Source organism: Nothoprocta perdicaria, unplaced genomic scaffold (genome assembly GCF_003342845.1).
Source record: "Nothoprocta perdicaria isolate Ctin4 unplaced genomic scaffold, notPer1 scaffold_11, whole genome shotgun sequence".
NCBI classification, from domain to species: domain Eukaryota; kingdom Metazoa; phylum Chordata; class Aves; order Tinamiformes; family Tinamidae; genus Nothoprocta; species Nothoprocta perdicaria.
This window is the reverse complement of record NW_020454205.1, coordinates 2,821,594-2,844,213: the sequence shown is the minus strand read 5'-3', so window position 1 is coordinate 2,844,213 and position 22,620 is coordinate 2,821,594. Positions and strand designations below refer to the sequence as shown.

At 48.2% G+C, this 22,620-nt stretch overlaps 1 protein-coding gene across 1 annotated transcript in view; it reads left to right on the top strand.

Annotated features, from left to right (window-relative positions):
- PLEKHM3 (pleckstrin homology domain containing M3) overlaps nucleotides 1-15,630 on the top strand; it is a 48,598-nt gene extending 32,968 nt beyond the window's left edge. Inside the window, exons 6-7 of the mRNA XM_026049101.1 lie at nucleotides 6,452-6,609; nucleotides 14,282-15,630. Coding sequence (XP_025904886.1) covers nucleotides 6,452-6,609; nucleotides 14,282-14,459 — 336 coding nt within the window. The 3' untranslated portion in view covers nucleotides 14,460-15,630. The remainder of the gene's footprint in view (nucleotides 1-6,451; nucleotides 6,610-14,281) is intronic.
- Nucleotides 15,631-22,620: the final 6,990 nt, after the last annotated feature.

Genomic DNA, 22,620 nt, shown 5'->3' with positions numbered 1-22,620 from the left:
AACCCTCAAGGAAATTGCAGTCTGTAAGCATTGTCTGCTCCCTGGATCTAAATGACTGTGAACTTCCCAGCCAGGGAACATGTTTTCCCTTTCTTTTCTCTGTAGCTTGCATTATTTCCAGCTAAACATCTTGTAGCGTGCTAGCTGCCAAGTCTGTGTTTTCATGGGAGAAATCCTGACCATGCTGAAATCCGTGGTGGGGTGGAGATCGCATTTTTCCCTTCGTATTTTAATGCCTGACCTCTACACTTAATTGCTTAAAAACCTGCTTGTTCTACAGTTAGCAAATAGGTAAGGCAACCATTGCATCCTGCCTGCTCCCAGGTATGCCCTTGCCAGGCTTGCAACAGAGATCACCTGTGACAGAGAAGAGAATGTGTCACAAAATGCTTTCTGAAAGGATTGCAAAATGTGAGGAGAGGAGATGGAGCCGGGAGCACAGAGATTACATGGCCGCAAACGAGATTTGAGATAGGTATTAGGAAAAACTTCCAAGATGTTTGGAGCACTGGAGCAGTTGTGGAACCTACGTGGTGGGATGTTTTAAGGCAAATTTTCCATGAGTTGGTTGTGCTGTAGGATGAAGGATAAAGTGAGGATAACCTGAGGTAGTTCCTTCAGCCCTGTTTTCTTATGATATCAGTGGTAGGTCCTTCAGAAGCTTATTTCTTGGCTCTCTTGGAGTTGAAGAAGATTCCTGGATGTTTAGTGCTCCAGCACGTGTTGCATTTGGAGGGCAGTGAGCAGAGTGGTGAAACCAAGCCAGCCTGTTCAGGAGATTTTGCTGCTTTTATCCTTCCACCAAGACACACARTGTCTTTGGTGCTGCACTGCCCAGGTGAAGCTCGGCCTAGCTCTGAGCTTGGKAGCAAAAGGCTCCCTTCAGGTGAGCTGCTCCTGGAGAGGGAGACCAGGAAGAGCAGAAAGGTGGGCTGCGGAGGATGGTGGAAAGCTGTCCTCTGTGTTGACTGCTCCTTCAGATACTTTCCTTCTTCCAGGCATGCCTGTGGTGCTAACCTCAATAATTAAAGGACTTTCCATCCCTTCCGTTTATATAATTGGGGATGCTGAATGGGACTCATGCTCGCTACCCCTTTTATTTTCTCCGTGCCTCTTGGCCTTCTCGTGTCTCTCCTGCATTGTGTAAGTTTGCCTCCTGGCAAACTCTGTGTCTCAGCTAGAGCCAAGAGAGTGTCTGGCCTTGAGAAGTAGTCATAAATTTTACCCCGTCAGGAGGAGAGGTCGGGACAATCCAGCTGAGATTAGAACCTGTAGTTCAAGGTGTTTTAGGGGGTTCACTTAACCCATCCTCTCCAGGCATCATTCGTGTCTRCCTTGTGAATTGAAATAAGAGGGGCAGGTTGCTGGGCACTGCAGCGGGTGGTTCAGAAGCAAACCCATCTCTCCAAAGAGAGGGCCTGCAAATAAACGTTCTCTGCCAAGAAACTCAGCAGCCCCTACGTGAGTAGTTCACGTTGCTGCTTCAGTGTTGGCCCATAAAGTACCACCTCTGTGACGATCGTGACTATCAAGCTGATTTACCAGGGTGGAGCCATCGGGCACGTTGTGCTTGTCTTGCAGTGGAGGTGAAACAGGTGAAACTTATCTGAGGCTTCATAGCCAGCATTACTGACAGGAAAGTGAAACTTTAACAATTAATTTTGCATATTTTTTTGTGTCAAAAAAGTGTCCTTTTATTCTCATTCTGTTTTCTGAACAGAAAGTTGTTTAAATATCTGGGTTTAGATCTCCATCTCTGTGGTCCAAGTGCATCTTAACAGAGAGAACTTCTGCTGTTCTTACTTCAACCATCTGCTTTTCTAGTTCAGTTTTTGGTATGAAAAATGCACACGCTGTCCATGAGAAGGACTTCTGCGAGAAGTGTGCTTAGCCTGGAGAGCTGGGATGACGATTGGCTCAAGAAGGGGGGTGAGGCTTGGACCGGGATGTCCTACAAGGACAGGAGCGTTTGGAGCGGGGTAGGATTCCTTTGGCTCTGGTGCAGGGATAGGGCGGTGGGCTCAAAAATGGGTCATGAAGGGAGGGAACGAGGACCCCAGTGAGAGCAGCCGGGGCTGCTTCTGCTGGAMGTTGTCCATGGAGGGAGACTGTGGTGGTGCCCCTTGCGCTCTGCTCCTAGGGGCCTGCAGGTTCCTCTGCCCGTGACAGGTACTCCTCTCTGCACACAACTGGCTGCACGTTTCTATCTGAAAATACAGCTTGACAGAGTGCAGGGACTTCATCTTTTGCGAGAAGAGCCAGAAAGCCCCAGGGGACCGGGGGCCCTCCTGACAAGCAGCGCAACTTGGAGTGATTGCGCGTTGCCCTCCTGATCACGTAATATGATGGATGCAAAGGGGTTTTGACTTGTACAATAGCCCCTGCTGCCTTTCATCTTCCCCCTCTTCCTGCTGAATCAGGGAAAACATACCCAGGGCACGAGCATTTTTGCCTCCCCACAGCCAAACTCTCACAGCAGTTTCCCCATGTCCCTCTCTGCTCATATGGGACTTGATCATTTCTTTGGATTTACTCTGCTTCCCAACCGGGCATAGCACTGAGGTACAGAGAGAGGTGAATTCTCTCACCCGTGTTCATAAATTTCTGACTTGTCTGCAAAGATCCTCATGCAGCCAGTTGAGTCCTCCTAGCTCAGGCACCAAAGGATCTGGACATTTACTTTTCATTAGCTTAAAGAGCATTAGGCAGTTTTGAAGATCTGGGTTCTTTCTAAATGCGTCAGACAAACAGGCCTGAGAATGCTGCAGTGGGATTTTAGACATGCAAATGGGAACAGGTGTATTTGTGGTAAGGACAGAGATATGCAGGAAGACATCCTCCTTTAGCATTTGTCTTAATGTGCTTTCTTTTCATGGTGTGAGAATATTACAGGCAGACCGGAGAGAACCAAAAGAGATGGATTATACATGCTACTTTCTAGTCCCAACAGACCATTACTGGCTGCAGGTCTTGAACATGATACTGCAATTTTCCTGCTCCACATGTGAATAAGAGCTGCAGTCGCAGAGACCAAATTGAGGCACTTTTTCTCCTCTCCCCACCCCCTTTTTTTGAAAAAAAACCCCAACAAAACAGAACATGTAATTTTCTGATGGTTTGCAAGAAAGCCCATTGAGTGCAGAAGATTGCATCCAGGCTAATGGCTGTATTTTTCAGACCCACTGCATAGTACAGAAGAGCCCTTCCTGGTGCTGTCCTGTCAGGAGGACCTGCTGGCAGCTGCTCGCCGTGTTCTGTTGAGATCTTCAGGTCTCGGTGTCCACCTGAGAGCCGGGGTCAGATACAAGCAGCACTTGTGTTTTCACCACTGTGACACAAGTGGTTCTGGATGCTCCCGGGAGCTGGGCAAATGAGTGTCCCCAAGCTCCTGGACAGGACACATTTGAGCAGCATGTTTGATGGCCAGCGTTGAAGGCATCATCTGCAGCCTTTCAGTTTCAAGGGGCTTCCTCCACGCTCCACTTCTGCTCTGCTTGCTGGGCGGGTGCCCCTCTCTAGTAGGTTTTCTGATGAGAAGCGAGACTCTGGAAGCCTTGCAGGGAGATGCATGTGCTGCCAGCCAGCAAAGAGGTTGCTCAGCAAGCCTGGGAGATGTCAGCACGGGCTGCAGCAAGCCTGCTGATTTGCCCCTCGCCGTTTGGAGGTGAGCGTGCAGGGTTTAGTCTGGAAAGGCCCCCACATGYGTTCAGCCTCCGCTTCCCGACAGCTGGAAGGACTGGGCATGACCACAACAAGAGGCACCAGCCCCAGCCTTGCTCTGATTCCAGCATCACCTCGGGGGAGCTCCTGGCTCTGTGCCATGGTGGATCTGGGATGGCTGAACCGACCACCCCGGCCTCTGTCTGTCACAAGGGAGGCATCGGAGCAGATTTGACACTTTTTATGACTCCCTTTCCCAAAGCCATAAAGCACTCGTATGGAAGTTTTGCCATGAAACTCTTCTCTGGGGCCAGCATTTAGAAATCCTCTTCTTTGCTTGCCAGGGTAAATGGAGATGAGAGTTTTATGAGGTATAAACACGAATGAGAGAAGGCTGCAGGGGAGAGTCATATCCTCTGCGCAGCCTTGAGGTCTGTGATGAAGCAAAATGACACCAAATTTGCAGATGCTAAAAATAGTGATAACATCAGTTTGATGTTGCATTTTGTCTTCCTCCTGTAATACAGTAAAATGGCCTGTAATTCCCATTGCAAAATTGGCATGCATGGCTCTTTGAAGATATCATCTTCCGTGTACGTCTGCAGTGGCCAGAGGTGCAAGTCAACCCACTACAGGGCTATGACGAGCCCTGCAAGCAAATAAATAAATAGTGGTGAATAACACAACTCCTTGCAGGGAGCTGCCTAGTCTTGGCCTAACGTGCTTGGGGTGTGAGCTCTTTGGGATGGGGAAAACCTCTGTGCCTCCTACAGATTTAAACCCACCTCTGGTGCTAAGGATGGTAATAGAAAGTGTTAATTTTATATACTACATTATATGAAGTGTAATTTTAGTTCAGAAAAGTAACTCTGAAGCCTTGCTGGCATTAGTCCCAATTTGGAGTTTGTTGGCACTCTGTTTTCGGTGCGGTGTTGTGAGCTGAGCAGCGTGCCAGAGCGGATTGGGAGAGCATGAAAATGCCTTGAAAATATGCRTGTGTTGTGGCTGATTTATTAGCTTTGCAAGTGTGTGCTGCTGCTAGCGTGCAGGGCCTCCTTGCTGGGCACGGCCGTGGCCGGGCCGTGCCTCGCGGCCTCGCCATCTCCCTCCTCCTGCTCCCTGCTCGGCTTTGCCGCCTCCCGCCTGGCCTGGCTTTGTGACCCGCTGGCACTCGGGAGTCTGGAAGCCAGAAATYTCTTCCTTTGGACTGAAAAACAAAAGCTGCTCAGGGGGAGCTAGACTCACATCTGTCAGGAGGCCGGTGGCAGCTACCTTGAACTGCGCCGTTGTTTTTGCAGCGATCCCTCCCCGTTGTTTACGTTCAGGTTGCAGGGGCTCTTCCTATTCCAGGATGCAATAGGAGGGTCGTTTTTCCTCTGGCAGGAGTGGACGGTCCCTCTGTGCAGCCGCCGCCGCTTCCCGCTGTTGCGGATGCCCTGGAGCTGCGAGAGCTGTGTCCGGCCCGCGCTGCCCACGGGGCTCCCACGCTGCCCCACGGGGCTCCTGCGCTGCCCCACGCGGCTCCCGCGCTGCCCCACGCGGCTCCCACACTTGCTCCAGCTCAGCTAGCGGGGAAGCAGTTCCCCCGCAGGGCAAAGCTGCTCCCTTGCCACCGTCCTAGGGGCTCTGCAGCGTCTCCTGCCCTGCTCTGCCTCAACCCCTGCCTGCCCTGGACCATTTTGTACCAGCCCCCGTTACAAGCGACGAGGGCGAGGGGCAGGGCTGGGTCTGGCACAYGTCTGAGTGCAGCTCTCCCCTCTCTTAGGTTTCAGGGCACAGCCTCCAAACAGCAATTATTGCCTCCCTTCTGCTGCTTACAGGAGGTCGCTCTGGAATTGGGTGCCACGTTTGTGTCCCTAGTCAGGCAGGCTGCCATTCAGACCACGGGAAGCCTGGCAGAGGAGAATATACACTTAGGGCCTTATTCCAACTTCATTATTCCCTACGCCAGCAGCATTCCTTGAAGGCTCTGCAAGTTTAGGCTGAATGGCAAGTATTTTGCCTGAATAGCACCCCTGATTGAGACATTGTGGCTGAGTCACAAATTCAGATGAGTGTTGTGGCTGGCAGATTAATCTGGGCTACATGGTAGGGTTTTTCACGCCAACACGGGCAGTGCTAATCACTTCTAATGGTCTAACGGGATTGCTTGGCAGTGGCGCGTGAGGGACTTCTTGATTTGGGAGCTGGATGCTGCAGGAAAAGGCTAGGGGGGAATTCAGCTCGTTGCAGGAGTGACTAAGTAATGTGCTTTCATGCTTAGCAATGGAAAAAATAATAAAAACTACTAGAATAGGAAAGCCGGGAGTCTGCTCATGAGAAATAGAGTGCGGGTAAAACTGTGCTTATGAGGAAACAGAGGCAAAACTATGATTAAAAGCTAGCAATAAACAGTTAGCGTCAAGTTAACATAAAAGTTAACTATAAATGAAACTCAGAAATTTAAGGTGGGCTCTGTAGCTGTTGGTTAGGTGGTGTTATGGAAGCCTTAAACTTTTTTTTTTCATATTTACTCCTCTGAGACTCAGTCTGTGAATGTGGTGGTGTGCTTACAGTGGTCACTATTCATGTGTGTCATTGCCATGTGGACACAGATAGTAATATGTTTTCTCTGCATTTGGTTATTGTCAGCTTATTGGCTACTATAATTTTATGTAATTTCACACCTCTGTAACTGTTGGGAAATTACTTTCCTGCAATCTCTACATTTATAAATATGATAAAAAAAAGTCTTTCAAGGAATTCTGGTCACTTTATGGGTGCATTCAATGCCATTGTTCTCTCATTTCAGGTTATTGAAGGAAAGCTGGCCCCTTTCTTGGGGAAGGTGATCAAGTTTGCCACCTCGCACGTGTACAGCTGCAGCCTCTGTAGCCAGAAGGGTTTCATCTGCGAGATCTGCAACAATGGAGAAATCCTTTACCCCTTTGAGGACATTTCCACCAGCAGGTACTCTATGTCACTCCTACCTCTGATGCACACATAGGATCCTTGCACATTCCAGCCCTAGTGAAGTCTTTTGAAATAACTAGGGACCGGATCCCACAGCTTCACATTTCTGGATAGCTGTTCTAGATTACTTGCCTAGGAAGGCCACCATGAGACATTATTATTATTATTATTATTATTATTATTATTATTATACTGCTATTTTCAGGTGGGTGTGTAAATGTAGGTATATGGAGGTTCCTATGCTCTAAATAAAACAAAAAAAAAAAATTTATTTAGGTTTCTGTGCAGTACTTGATGACAGAACAGGAATGAGAAGTAAAGGAGACTATATCTGGTTGCAGTTGCATGGAAAACCTCGCAAAATGCAGGGAACCAGAGCAGATTTGGCAGCACAACTGTGCTACTAAATGTCTTTGATTTTGAATAAAGATTGGTTTTTTTTGTTCTTTATTTTCCCTGCAACAGGAAGACAGTATACATGGCAGCACAGCACAAGTGCCCTTCTTGCTTTTTCACATACAGTCCTTTTCATTTGTTCTCCAAACAGTTGTGTTGAAGGAGAAAAAAGAACAGAAAGCCAGATTAGAGAGACACCTTTGGAAACACTCAAGAGTAAGCTGTTCAAAATGCTTCATTTAGAAACTGATTCCCTTGCACATACAAAGATGTTAAACTGGGGCTAACGAAGGCCTCCTGTTTGGGGATTTCAGCACAGTGTAACTTTCAAAGACTATTTGCACATTCTTTCCCCAGATTCACATTCCAAAAAATGCAGAGAGACAAAGCAGTGGACAGAAGTTAAACAAGGTGTGTAGTTCAGCGCAGTAAATGGTCTTCAAGACAAAAAAAAATGCATTTGGAGTACACAAGGAGGTAGGTTTARTTAAAAAGGGAGAGACTAAGATGAAATACAGCATGATGGCTRTGGAGACTGTATAAATCAATTAAAAAAACCTTGATGAAAACGTATAAAAGTATTTAGGAAGCAAGCTCACCTGAAGCATCTGTGTATTTGATGTGCCTGGGAGGTCTTTGGTAGCAAAAGCATCTCTGGGTGTACGTTACTCCCTTGTCCTTCGTTTGAGATAGAACATACCTTGTAATTATGGAGTTTAAAAACTTCTGGACCCAAGTAACRTTTGTCAGCATGCAGTAAAAGCCAAAGAAACTGCTATCTCTGTTTTTACATGAATTAGAAGCCATACATTACTTTTGTTGAAGTTTCACAAAGGTGGAATCATGGTTGATACCATGCCAAAAAGAGCACTTTTTGCTAATGGTTTTTAATCAGCATGAAAAGTTCTCCAGAATTTTATTTTATTTTATTTTATTTTATTTTATTTTATTTTATTTTATTTTATTTTATTTTATTTTATTTTATTTTATTTTATCCCTAGAGGTCTTTCCGTTTGCTCCTTTTGTACCCCTTATCACTAAGCCTTCCTTTATCCTCACCTTTTTCCATTTCCTTTCCCTGTTAGTTTTCTCATCTCATTACTGCTCCTGTGAGCCCAGGCACCTTTGTGAAGCTAACAGGATTATTTCAGTCCYGTGTTTTTGCTCTTCTCCACCTTCGGGCTGCCAGGGAAATGTTTGACTGTGCAACTCCACCAGCTGTGGAGCGGTCGGGAGAAGGCCTGGTAGAAAGAAGGTTTTGGTGACGGGTTCCATGTTATGCAGGTGACAGAGGTGTCTGAGGTAGGTTCCTTACCACCACAGAGAGACTCATAAGGTGAAGAAAGAGACTCGTTAGAAATAGGTGGATGTGCGTAATAAACTAAACTGAAACTGTAGACAACACAACATTAATGTGAAGACTTGCAGTTATACCCCAAATTTCTGATGGTGTTTACTTGGCTTTGCTTGTTAGCTAAGTGTAGAACATATGACTGAGTAGGCACTTAACTCAGATTTGTGATTCACTTGCACTGTTCTCAGTCCATCCTGCRTAGTGAGAACTGACTACAGGTCTCTTTTTGTGTCCTCTTTTTGCTAGAACTGCCACATCCATGTACTCAAACATTTTGTGCACAAGGCCACCTTGGCTTTGAAGTAGCCCAGCAGTAGCTGCTGCAATGACACAACAGCAGCTCCACGCTGGACACCTGGTTTTCCCTCTTGCTTTCAGATATTCCTCACCTACTTGGAGCATCTATCACCAAAGGAGCCTTCCAGGATAGATGCTCCAAAGGGGCGGCAGCTTTTCCAACCTCGCCTCTCTGTTGAACATCTGAGAAGTGAAGGGTGTTTGTGTGTTTTGCTGCGCGTGTCGAGGGGGCGTTTGTGTTTCTGGCTGCCTCCCTGACCTCTCGTGCTCTTTGGAGAAGAGTGGCAGCTGTCAGAGCGGCCCCGTGATGCCAGGGAAGGTCCCAGCTGCCTGACAGCCTTGTGGGCTCTAAGGGAAGACCCGGGGCAGAGAGACTGTTGCCCTCCAGAATATTCTCATCAGTTCCTGGAGCAGTCTGCAGCTGAAATGTATCAAGGGACGGGCTCTTGCTTAGATATATCTGGGAGAGAAGGGGCCTCTCCTGAGGGACAGAGTTTCTCTTGGGTCGGGTTGTTTGCTCAGGAGTCGTTTCTGTCAGTGCTCGAGCAAACAGAGCGAGTACCTGGGCTGTGCACTCCTCAGTGCTGAGTACACACGCACTGCATCCCCTCCTCTCCCTAATCAGCGTGACACATTCCTCTGTTGGCAAACGCTTCCAAAACAAACACAGCCTTAACAGTCCCGTAATTAGYGGGCAGCGTCCCCCCGGCCCGCGCCCCGGTGTGCCGGTGGACTCCGAGGTCCCAAAGGCTTCTGCTGGTGTCCCCTTTCTGTGGCTTTCCATGGGAGGTGGCCATTAGGCACGAAGCTCCATGAAGATTTCCATTCCATAAAGAAAATCTGAAAAATTAGCCCGTCCTTTTGGGCACCTCTTCCAGSATTTGATTCCTCCGTCCTCCTGCCCTTTTTTCCCTCATTTATGTAGAAGTTCAACACTTTCTCAATATCTGCCTCTTTCTGAAGGGCTTGAAATCATGATATTGACTTTTAAAGGCTCCTGAGTTAATTACACATTTCAAGGAGCAAATGGGCAAGTGCTGTAAACTGTCACAGCTCTGCTTTGGCCGGAGCTTCGGCAACTTAAGCCACCTTAGCATCTGCCTGCTCTTTAATTTCTTGGGTGAAAATCTGCCCTGGTTTTAAATTTAGCCACTAAATGCATAAAATTATGTTATCACGTCACTAACTTCATTTACAAAAGCATTGAGAAATAAGTTTAAATATCCCTGATTATAAACTGGCTGGTTAGAGCTATACTTGCATGTTGGCTCCCAACTGGCCCTTGAGTCGTCACCATTGTCATGGTAAAAAGTTTGTTTCTCTCTCCTAAAATACAAAACAAAAGCAGAAAAGAAAAAATGCCCATGCACTGAGTCCATAATACACGACCTTATTTGTTTTATAACCTAAAACACCTTTAGCAAGTTTTAAATCTTTAGGAATAGTGAGAAAAAAGCCACTGGAATGAGTATAGATTTATTCAGAGCAATTAGGTAATTACAATTTTGGTTGAAATTAGTATATGCTGCCTAGTTAAGAAAGTTTAGGTCTTACCCGTGTGTCGGCACACGAGCCACTGCTCTCATGAGTGAAGGGCTGTGTTGGGCTGGCAAAGCTGCTCCCTCGGCCAAGAACTGCTCAGTCAATTCCTTGCCTTTCTGTGGTGCTTGTGGATGTGTATGAACCGTGCAGAGTGGTTCTTTTGTGCTCATACCCATTTATCAAGGCCAAACTGTGTTCACTTTGCAAAGTTAATTTGCTCTGCAGATCACGTAGACAAAGATACAAARCAGAAGAGCCAGGTTTAAAATAGACGTGCCACAGACCAGGCTCGACTTTATCAACCAGCTTGGATGCCTTTGGCCACCATYCTGATAAGCCCTGCGAACGTGCTTAACTCTACCCAAAGTGAGAAGCCGTCCTGAGGGCTCTGAGGCCGGCTTAACTTCCTGCATGTGCCAAGGCTTTGCAAGGCTGCAGCTGGCTGCTTTAGGGATGGTCRCTGGAGGACCTACACTCGGCGTGTGGTTTCCCACCTTACCCAGTGGTTTGGTGGGTGCTGGAGTGGGTGTTAGTGCTGTGGGAGGGGAGGGGACAGGCTGCCAATGGGTGCTATGTTAGTGCCCACTTTCTTCCATTCACTTCCTACCCCGGAGACCCTTTTCTCCTCCCAAGGCAGATTCCCTGGACTCGTTCCTGGCAACTCTAACAATATCCCCGCACGTGCGTGATGGGCATCGATCGTCTTTGGGGCTGTTTGTGCAGTCAGGGAACACGAGCCAGGCCTTCCTTTATTTCTTCTCCTTGTGTTTTGCTCAAGTCCCCAGGTCCTGGAGGGCACCTGGAGCGACACCGAAGGGCTCGCTGGGGACCTGTCCCTCATTCCTGGTTTATTTGGAGTGTTCAGGGTTTATTTTGTGTGTTTATTTTGTGTGTACCTTTGAGGCAGTCTGCCTTTTCGCGTGGCAGCCCCAGTTCAGCACCTCAACGGCGGCCTGATGCAAGGCAGAAATACCAGTATAGCCAGGGGTATAGCCAAATAATCTAGAATTATTTGAGCCACRAGCCTGTGAAATACATGAAAACAAATTGTCAGAATTTGCAATTTGCCCAATATTGATATGGGTATGTATAAAAAGCCCATACTCAATGGGACATATTAATATTGGCCATTCCTCAGCACAGAAGGAATGATTTTGTGCTTTTAATGTAGAAGGTTTTCTTTTGTAAGTAATAATAATGATAGCTCTATTAAGCCTATCTGGCCTGTCTCACTTTGGAAGGGTTACTCTTTCTTTCAGTGCAATGGGAATTATTTAGAGGACTGAATAATTCGTTGCATTTCTTTCACTCCAGCATTCAAAAACATAAAAAACCCTCTAGCATTAAAACATAAAACACCTCCTATTCTCTCAGCAGAAATTAAGCTGGGCAGGAAAGAGGGAGGAAATGGAGAAAATACCAAAATAGAAAGGAAGCTCTTTAAGATGCCTTCGTCGAAGGCTGGAAGTCGTTCTGGAAGCCACGTGCCGTGCTCACCAATTGTACAAATAATGCTTGGCAARTAGCGAGCTGCTATTAATGTGCAGGATCACAATATCATTCATTACGGAAGAAAACATGAAAGGCCCGAATAACTACAGGCTCATCAGCTTATTATCAGCCGCGCATTGAAGTGCCACAAAGGATGTAAAGACTTCTGGCCTCTAGCCAAAGAATGGAAGAAAATTCAGAGATAGCACCTGAACCACGAATTACCTGCGACAATAACCRGGGTTAAGAGGGAGGTGACTAAGTGCAGTGAACTATCACACAAGCCTTTTGTAGACCACAAAATGTATTTCTTCTGTGGGGAAGTAAAAACGTTTTGGAGCACCATGGTTTGCAGATAGAAAACTGGGAAACTTCCACACAGAAGCCTGGTTTCAGACTGGTTTTATCTTCTYCCAGCAAGGTGAGGGAGGGTTAACCCGCTGACATCTCCAGGGTTGTTTCACCCTATTTGTGCCTTCAAATTTGGCGTGGTGGAAAAGGAAGATGTGGGTGGCTTGGCCGGGGTAACTCAGGTTGCTCCAGGAGCAGCTCCGGCTCTGCACCACGGAGCCGCCTTGGTGGGGAGCAGACAGGGACAGTGGCCAAGRAGCAGCGCCGGGCGCCCGGGCTTCGTGTGGATCTTTTATTGCTTTCTCGGTGGATGACCATGGGCTGGGGCAGCAGGTGTGCCGGCTCCTCTCCCATCCTGCTGGCATCCATTTCAGCAGCCGTTTCTGGTAAGTGTTGCCCCCTCCACAAGGGCTGGGGGAATTAGGGAATGGGCATGAGGAGCGGTGGTGCAAGAGCACAAGGTTACGCTCCCCATCCAGCACTGCCCTCCAGCCACTGGCAGTGCAAATTGCTGACTAACGAGGTGAATTAGCTCGATAAAATCACCATTAGTGTCAGCCCAGAGTGATGTGAAGTTTCCAAGACGTGGCTGTCCGCTCGGCCCCTCTCTCATCCATTAGGGTGTCCGCGTGTGGAGCTCCCCATCCCGCCGAGCACGTGCTTTGTTTAGGCAGGCTGCTAATCCCGAGGAAATCAGGGGGACACCAGTCCCCATACGGGTGTTTATGTCCTTTACTGGGCCACAACTGTAGCACACATTCTCATTCTGGTCATAGAAGTGATAAATGTCTGCGTGAGCTGGTTTCTTGGTTCAAAAACTGGTTTTGACGTATCAGGCCTAGAAGTAATTGCACAGGAGTCAAGTGTTAGTGAAAAAGAGCATGGTATTGAACAGATATAATACTTTGGGGCCGTATATAGCATATAAAATATAACCAGATCAGGAATTGCTTTATAAAAGTTATAAAGGCAAATGTAGGCAATATAACTAATAAAGCTGTATTGGTTTATGAACTTCTCTCAGTGTTGCCAGCCCGCAGGTGGAATATCACTGCTTTTAAAGGTAGCTTTTATTTGCCTTTTGGTTTCTGAGAGTTTAGAGTTTGTTCCTTTGTGTTTTTAGTTTTTTCTCACCGTCTTGAAGGCAAGAGCCTTACTGCTTAAAGAGAGGTCAGTAAGTGAGGGCAGAATAACGGAGGCTCAGACTCTTCCCCTGGTCATTTGAAAGTGCAAAGCATTGCAAGACTCACGAGACCGCGAACTCACAAAGCTGATCAAAGCCCTCACTTATATCCCAAAATTGCTCTAAAGATTCGTGTTTTGTTGCTTTCATTATCRCTTTATGCAAATGTAAACCAAGACTTAGCTTCTCGGACGCTGCCATCCTTTTGCCGTTGTCATTTGACGCAAAGCTGCAGCCAGACAGGGCTTACTCATCGCTGCAGGTAGTTACTTGTGTGGACAAGATGAGAGCGTAGCCTGCTCTTGAAAGGCACCATCTAGACCTGGGGATTGACCCGCRAGACGTTACCCACTCCGAGTGCCCCAGAGCCGTCCAGGCCCCCTCGTAGAGTGTTTGATTTGTCCACAGTTGTCATATATACACAGCTTTGAATGCCAGCAGCTGCAGTTAGGATGGGCTTGGATGTCCTTCCACGTGGCACAGAGCAGGAATTACAGTCCGCTCATTTTCTGTGACTCATTCCTTGTTTGCTGAGTGACTTTTTCCCCGTTGCTGAAGCGGCCTGCGCTTTGCTGCTTCCAGAAGGGCTGAGCAAAGCGCTGGCATTGTCAAGAGCAAAATGTCACTGCTTTGTTGTTCTAAATGCCAAAATACATCTTAATGTGAGTATTTCTTTACTTAGAAACCAAAGCATCAAAATTAACTTTCATAAACCACTAAAAACAAACAAAAAAATCCATTAAAGACCTAAATGCTACTTTTAAGRAGTATTAATCCTTTCAGTGATTTCTATCCATACAGTGGAAGTGCTYTGAGGGCTTCCCAGCAAGTGCAAGTGGATGGAAGCCAACTGGTTTTGGTAGCCCCTGAGCGGCTTTGCAGCAGCTTTACCGAGGTGTGGGCCAGCTTGTGTCTCATGCAGCTTTCCCTCTTCTAAACCCCAGCACCCTTGGAGCTGCTGCCCCCATCTGAAGGGTGCCCACACTGCTTTCCAAGTCCGCTGCATGCTCTGGTCATGCTTTGCCATTCACCTTGATGCTGATTTGTGTTTGCAGGTGTGAAAGCTGCGGGGCCGTCTTCCACGCGGAGTGCAAAGTGAAGGCTCTGCCATGTCCCCGCTGCGTCCGCAAGGAGCTGCAGAAGAAGCAGAAATCCTTCTGGAGGCGACTGAATATGGACGAAAACTTTGAAGAGTCCTACAACATGTTTGAGTTGTCCTACCAGAACACCTGACTGCCCCGGGGCGGCCCCAAGAGAGTCTCCTCCCCTGGTGCAGCTCAAGCGAGCTCTCGGCTCGGCCAGGCAGAATCCCTTTTGCAGAATATTACCTGACCACCTTCCCCATCTGTGAACAGCAGCTGCCGAAGTGGCCACGAAGCCCTTTTGGCTTGGAAATAATGGTGGCCAAATTGCGTTTTGCATTGAAGTCCGGCCAGTAGCGCTCATACAAAATGTGGTTTACTTGAAATGCTTTAGCTCTATCTAATTAAGCACCCAACCTTTTCTTTTCCACGTCTGGAGAAGACTTTTCCTCAAGGCAGAGAATATTTCCTGCTGTGCCCATGTTCTTAATTATTATTTTTCATGTTACTCATTTAGAATTGATGGCTCATCTGCTTATTTATCTGTATTATTTATTCTTAGCCTTGGCAGAGGTTTTGGTGAGGTGTTTTACAGAACCCAATGGGGCAGGAGTGGTTTTAAGCCCACATGCTCCTTCTGACATGGATACGGAGTTGCATTTCCTCATGTTTCCAACTGGAGAACTATTTTTCAAGGATCARTGCATTTATTTGTCACTCCTCTCTGAGGAAAGAGAGATATCTCCCATCAAAAACCCTACTTAAGATGTTTGCAAGCATAAGATGCAGAAGAATTCCCTTAGCTATGTTTATGTATTTATAACCAGCTCCTTGGAATATTACCTAAGCAGATAAGCAGGGACCTTAGTGTGGTTTTGGCTCAGGCTGGGTTTATGGTAACGATCCATCACTGAAGTCCATTCAGTTTTATGATAGTTATTCTTGATCTGGCTGAGGCCACATCCTCGACTCCAGTAACCCAATGATGTTTCTGACTTCCTGCTGGTCTCGTATCTGAGGACGCCGTAAGTGTTCACTTGGGTTTTGTTTTTTCTCACATGAAGTTTACTTGATCTGCTTCTAACCTCAGCCTCCTAGACTGCTAGACAAAAAYGTGTCTTGTCCTTCCTTAGCTAGAGAATATCTCCAAAGCTGTGGAACGTATTTATTTCCCTTGCTGTGTTCGTGTGCAGTTTGTGTCCGTGCTCTCTGGAAGCTCCAAGGATTTTATACCTTCTATGGTGACTTGCATGGTGGAGAGAGGAAGTTCTTCAAGGTATCGTTCTGCCTTACCTACCTGGCACACGGAGGAGTATTAAACACGGAATATTGCATATATTGAGGAAGAGGAGTATGTGATAGGTTTGATTAGGGAAATATATGTGCCTCACCACTGACAGGGTGTTTAATTCATGTGGTGTCACCTCCTTTGGGTACTTGGGGATCCTCCTCACTTGAATGGACATTCTTAGCTCTTTTCCCTACCCTGCGGAAATGTGTATTGCATACATACAAATGCATTCATATGTATGTACATATATATGTGTGTGTCTATAGAAAGCAAATACGGCTTCAGGAAAAAACTCCACAGTCATGTGCATGTGTATTTCTTCTCCCTTTTCACCTAGGGTTGCTAAAATGCAGAATATTGATCTTTGCTTCCTATATAATCTGTGGGCAGATGCATTCAAGGCAGAAAAGCAGGCTCGATCACTGAAGCAGCTCCCTAAGGCCTGGACTATTTTGAATAAAAGAGCAGGGTCCATCACGTTGACGTGAGGGGTCAAGAAAGCTGCACAAAGGCTTGCCTTGTGCTGGGGGATATACACTTACCTCCTCAGCCTCCAGTAAGTAGCTGAATCCGAGCTTTTCCAAACGAGTGCAAGTACCAAACATATCGAGGCATGTTTATAGCTGTAGACTTTAGACAACCAGTGCCTTTCTGTTCCAGAAGTCCTTCTCCCTGGTTTTCTCGGGAAGCGGGCTGCTCTCAGCCGTCATCCCCAACGCTCCTCGCAGGCCCGTCGCCTCGCGGGGAGCTCCTGGCTGCAAAAACACCCTGGGTCTTTCCAAGCCCTGTGGATCCTTCCCCYCTACGCCCATGCGGGTGGGTGTTACCTGTGGGGACCTCTCGCCCCGTCCTGCCCGCGCATGGAATAGGTTGGAACAGGAACATTTCCTCATGGATCGTGTGGAAAACGGGCTGCTCATCTCCTTCAAAACAAACGACTGTCTTAGCTTTATTTTTTCCCTCTCTTTTATCCACATCCTCTAGCTTTTCTTTAACAGGGGAAAGAKGTATCTGTGGGATGTAAACTGCAGCTTTTTTTAATGTGGTCAAACCATAGCAAGAGAAATTCACAAAATCTTGCTGAATTTTGATGTCCAAATTCAGCCTGGTCCGAATCTGTGTGTAAAACAAATCTTCAGGCACCAATGTTTGGGTTTTTACAGGTAAACTCTTCTTACTAGGTTAATTTTTAGTGTTCTTGCTGCACTAAAATTAGGAGAAGGGAAATGGCCGTTCTGGATCCATTTACTTCTCTGCCCGGAAATATTTGGCGCTCCTATGTAGAAAAATTTCTATCACCTTCCTATGTCTGCCATAGGGGATGGAAAATGCTCCTTTTGGGATGTGACACAGTGTCCTGGCTGGCACTTCCCAGCATGAACTTGTTGCTGGGCTGATTGAAGCAGGTAGTTGTGCTGGACTCCTAGAAAAGGGGGTAGGATCTTTTTTTGGAGAGGAAGTGGAGTTCTTCGTGCTACTCCACGGGCTCCAATGGCCCTCTCAGGGTTGAATCATCAGGACACCTTTAGCAACGCTCATGTTAAGGTGTCTCTTGATAATTAATATCAGGATACTGTGTGCATTTTATGGATTGATGATCATGTCCTGCAACACTAAAAAAAAATAATAAAAAGCAGCATAGGGTGCCAGTGTGCAGTGAAAGGGGCAAGCTGGGGGCTTCTACTTTGTTTTCTCCCTGTAGTGACAGAAGCCACTGAATTTCTGTGCTTACTGAGTCACTGGCTGCATTGCAGCCACCTGTTGGTCTGTATAAAAGGAATTTAATCAAATAATTGTTTTAATCTGATCTCGGGTGTCCTGCTGCAAGCCAGTCCCTCCCTTCTCGCCGTCTCTCCTTTGCTGACAGGGATGAGTCCTTCAGGCTTTGTAGCTCGTTGCGTTGACGCTGAGCCAGTCGAGTCTGATGATTTTCTCATTCATAATTTGCCTTGCAGGGTTCCCCGTCCCCGTAGCAGTGCCTTACAGTGCTGTACGTTAGCATGGCTCTCCCTACATGGGATTTCCTGACTCAACCTGCTCCTTGTGAACCTGTAGACCTGAAGCGAAGCCGCCCCGTGGCTGCACGTGCTGCTTTGCCAGCCCTGCATGGTACAGATATCAGCTCGAAGACACCAAGCTGCAGGGAAACCCCCCACTTTTGCTTAACTTGGTGCCTTAGATTTCCCCAAAGCACCGCTCTTGTCAGGAATGCTCTGCCACCGTGTTGGCCATCGAGCTGAGAACCCCAGCTCCTGCCTCGCTGGGTGCGATCACCATAAAAACTACTTACACGTTTTGAGAGGGAAATACASGGAAAGTTCACGTGGAGAAGGCGCTGATTTCTGTTCCTGATATTGTGGGGAATAACTGAGATTGTGGGGAATCTCCGGCGGGAAATGAGGCTGTGCTTACATGGGACCTTGAAGAGCTGTGCGCTGTGACACTGGTGAGGTCGGGCTTGGGAATGGGCTCTGCTCATGGTGCTCCTGCCCTGGTGGAAAAGGCTTTTCCCAAGCTCACTTATTTATATACCCCTGCCTAATCGGGGCTTTAAACTAATGTAGATCCTTGAATACACACTGCTGTTTTAGTGGGGAAAAAAAGGATTTATTTCAGTTTTGCTTATGCACTTGTCTGCTACAGAGTTGATCTTGCTTTAAAAAGGTATGTGTTTTAAACTGATTTTTAATGGCACCGACACCTGTTATAGCAGGTTAGCCCTATAATCCCTCCTGGGCTTGACCTAAACACATTGATGAGCGAAAAAAAGGGACCTTTTAAAGGTTTTACACCTAACCTCTAAAGCCAGCCTCAAAACTGCCTTGAGTTCAACCAATTCCAGCAGTTTGGGGGCTGGCGGGAAGCTGGCGCTGACCCCAGGGCGGCTGCACTGCTGCTCCCGGGGTCGCTCCGAGCTCTCCGTCCCACCCCGGGCACCCGGTCACCGCGGGCACTCGCACACGGGTTTTGGCACCAGTGGCAGTGCCCCACGTGTTTCCAAAAACCACTATGTGTGTGTGTGTGTGTGTGTGTGTGTGTGTGTGTGTGTGTGTGTGTGTGCGCTCATCTCCCTGTTAATTTATTGGCACCATCGTTATTTGTGTTTTGTTGCTCTTTGTTTGTTCTGGTTTAGTTACTTTCGACAAGGATTTTTTAAAAATTATCTGCAACTGTTGGGCAATAGTCTTAATTTATTGTTGGTGGGTAATGATGTTATAATTTACGTTCAGGGAGTTGAATCGCTCGTTGACACTTGAGCAGGGTTTCTTCGGGCCATTAGTGACAGCACCAGAGCACCAGTCCCTCGTGTATAAAGGCAACTCTCAATAAATACTACAAAAACATCACTTGTGTCCTTTTTAATGTGATTTCTGCTGGGAACTGCACCACGAGCAGGACAAAAGCTTTGGAAGATGCTGGTTTCCTTGTGAAAGCTAAGCAAGCTGCTGCTGGAATGTCCCAAATCTAAGCGAATTATCATAGTTTTGTTCTGAGGTCCGAGCCAGGACGTCTCTGGCAATACCACCAGTGGCTGCACCCGGCCCCGGGTGTTTGGATTCCTGGTTAAATCTCCCAAGTGTTTCAGAAGCTGCCGGGGTCTGTAAAGCCCCAGCAGCAGCCAGAGGAGTTAACTGGGAGCTGAGTTGTTGGGTGGCACCTTTGGACGTGGAGCTCCCACTTGACGTGTCCAGTGGAGCCGCCTTTCCCCCCGTCCTGAAGGGCTCGGGGGTCATCCCGCCCTGCAGGGTTTCCAGCTCGGAGCAGGAGGCCCCAGGAATGCCAGTGCTCCCGCTTGCAGKCACCTTTGGACTTCATCCCTGTGAGGAAAGCGGCCGGGAGCCGCAGGTTAATGTTTGACCTGGGCTGCACCGAGGARCCGTGCGCATGAACTGTCCCTCGCCTCGTATTTGCTTTGCAAAGTGAGCAAATTTGGTTGCGACACCTCGGCCCCCTGTCGCTGCCCTCCGCGCCGGGCCGAGGAAGAGCTGCCGGGAAGGAARCGGAGCAGCCGAGCGGAGATCCCGGATCGGGGCGGCCCTGGGAGGAGCGCCGGCCGTGGCCTGTTTGTCTTGGCCTCACACCGCTCTATTTGAGCAGCTTCGGCCCTCAGCACCCCTTCCCGCCTCCCGCCCGTGCCCTGTTTGGGTGCAGGAGCCCTTCACCAAAATAACCTGTTCCAGAGGCACCCTGGGGCTGGGGTTTCGGGCAGCGTTTCCTCGGGGTTCCCTCAGGAACAGAAGTGCTGGAGTTTTTCTTCCTGTTGTCCTCACAGTGGGGCTGAGCCCTGCACTTATTATCCCAATAWAACCTTACGCGGGCAGCCCTGTTCTAATCCCCACCAAAGTCATGCTTGTTGGGTAATTCTCTTACCCTTTTTCATTAAKTTATTGACTGGCCTTTAGCTCAGCAAGCCCCAGAAAACCTGGGCCCTTCCAAGTCCCTTGGGAAACAGGAGAAAAACTGGCGGTTGCTTCTGATGCCGAGCGCTGGGATAGGGCAGTACCCAGAGAGCACCCACCTCATCCCTCACCCTGGTAGGACAGGTGCCATTGTGCAGCCAGATAAGCTGCTGTGTTAGGCAATGCGAGATCACATCTCTCAGAGCTCTCAACCCTGTAGGTCCAACACACGCAGCCTTCTGGACTCTGTGCTTCCGTGTTCCCCTCATAATCAATGCTTTGCAGTAGATGGAACCGGGAATTAAGCACCTCTTACGGCCAAGTCCTGTGGCTGCTATTATATCCATCCTGATGTGATCCAACCTGAGCGTGCCAGGCCAAGCTCCAGCTCTTCCCCAAAGGTCAATACGGTTCATTTTAAAAACTAAGCCTTAGCTCTCAGGCCCAAATTAAAAATATTCGGTTTCATTCGGGAAGTGTCGCTATGGCCAGTTCTCTGACAAAGGCAACTGCAGCCTGCCGCATCAAAAAGCCTTTTCCTAAAGGATGGGTTTGTAAGGGCTGAGGGTTAAGACTCCCAGCTTAGCATTGGATTTATTGTTTGATTGATTTTCTAAAAGGTGGCACAATGAGAATGCACCTCTTTTTCCAGGAATCTGTGACAGTGATAAGTCAACAAGTTTACGAAGTCTTGAGGACACTATCTAGAGTAAATAGAGTGACGCAAGTCTCTGTCCAGAGCTGGGTTCCAGGCCCAAGGAGACACATTTACTTTTTTTCATTCAACTTGTCAGCTCTCCATAATGTGTGTGACATAATCCAGATTACAGGGCAATAATAAACTAACCCAGATGGAGCTGCCTTGCTCCTGCTTTCTTTAGGGCTGGAGAGGGACCTTCCACTTCTGAGGTTGCCAGAGTTTCTCACTGGGAAAAGCTGAGGGCAAGTGAAATATTTGGGGAGAAGGCATTTGTGTGTACACAACCCTGGGCTGTCTTCTTAAAAGGGTCCCTGTTTGATTCAATGCTCTCCACAACAGAGGTTCCAGCTAGAGGCCTCAATATTATCAATATGAGGAAGTGGTGAAAAGCATCTCAGATAATCAGGTGTCACAAGTAAAACCAGACAATGTCTCCAAGGCCAGTAGGAATAAATTCCAATCATGTTAAGCATAGACGAATATAAACCTGGGCACTGCAAACATGCTCAGAAAGTGGCTTCGTTGTTTACAGTAAAAGCCTCTTAATTTTCTGTAATTGAATCTGAGGCCTYGGGTATAAAAGATGAGGTTATGGGGTTCATGTGCAAAGCAAGAGAAGTCAGATAAGAGCTTGTAATAAGGGCTGAACTTCACGTGGATTTTATAGTTCCCAGGTATTTATTGCATGGGTGCTGTAASATGTGTCTGAAAGAATAGGAAGGAATTCTTGTAACATGAAGGGGTGTTTAAAGGTAGGAATACACCCCTACTGCATCCAGTGCGCACGGAAAGGTTCGGTCCAAAGTGACTCCAGAGCACTAAAGCTTACAAATTAATCTCCTCTATGATTAAGAGCGCAGGAAGCGCTGGAAGTGCCAGGAGGAGGACGTGGAACGTGGAGAGCAGCTCCCTGCTGCCCGGGCCTTGCCCCATAGCCCCGTAGTGCTGCCCCGTAGCCCCATAGCCCCGTAGCGCTGCCCCGTAGCCCCATGGCCATGAGCAAGTGGGGTGCGAGGGCTGAGGTGCCAGCTTGTGGCTGCCATCAGCTTGGGACATGGGTCGGTGTTTGCTGTGTGCTTATTGCAAAATGTCCCCTTTGGGCCTGGACTCTGCACTCCTGAGGTGCGTTAGGCTCCGGTTTAGCGAGATCAGTGCTTGCGGCAGCTGGGAGCTCTGTGGAGCTCAGGGAAAGCTGCAGTAAGCAGAGCTGGGCTCCCAGCGCTGCGAGCTGCAGCAGTTCATACGACTGACAGATTCCCTGGAAAGGGAGGGAACCGGCGGCGCGTTCCGCACACCGTGAGCCTGTGTGACGGCGAGCGCAGAAAGGAGAAAGTACAATAAAAACCCGGGCCTTTACTGTAGGTATTTACGCAGTATTGACATTGTGAGCCGTGCTTAGAGATTYATGTCAAGTGTTAATGTCGTAAAGCAATAAAGCGCTTCTGCGAAGGGCCCGGGCCGAGGGGAGGCAGAGACGACATCTCGCTGTATAAGGCCCTCCTGCAGCTCCTGTGGTAATCCATAGGAATTATCCCTGTGTGTCCGTAGGAGCCGTGTGGAGGCTGCAGCTCCTGTGGTAGTCCGTGGGAATTATCCCTGTGTGTCCGTAGGAGCAGCATGGAGGCGGCTAAGGGATGGAGGGCAGAGGCCTCTTTGCTGCGCTCAGGGCGGTAACAGGGGGTGTTTGATGTCTCCGGGAGGATATTCCCACATCCCGTTGTAGCAGCCTGGCGCTGCTGCTGAGTGCGCCCTGCAGCCCTTGGAGAGAGGAGAGCTCCCCAGGGAGCGGGGATTTATCCAAACTGAACTATCTCCCRGGGTTTAGTGGAAGTGCTGGCCAGGCCCACGGAAACGGGGAGGCGCCAGCTCTGAGGGAAGCTCCGCTCCTGCGGCTCTGCGTCCTCGTGGGCCGGGCGCTCCC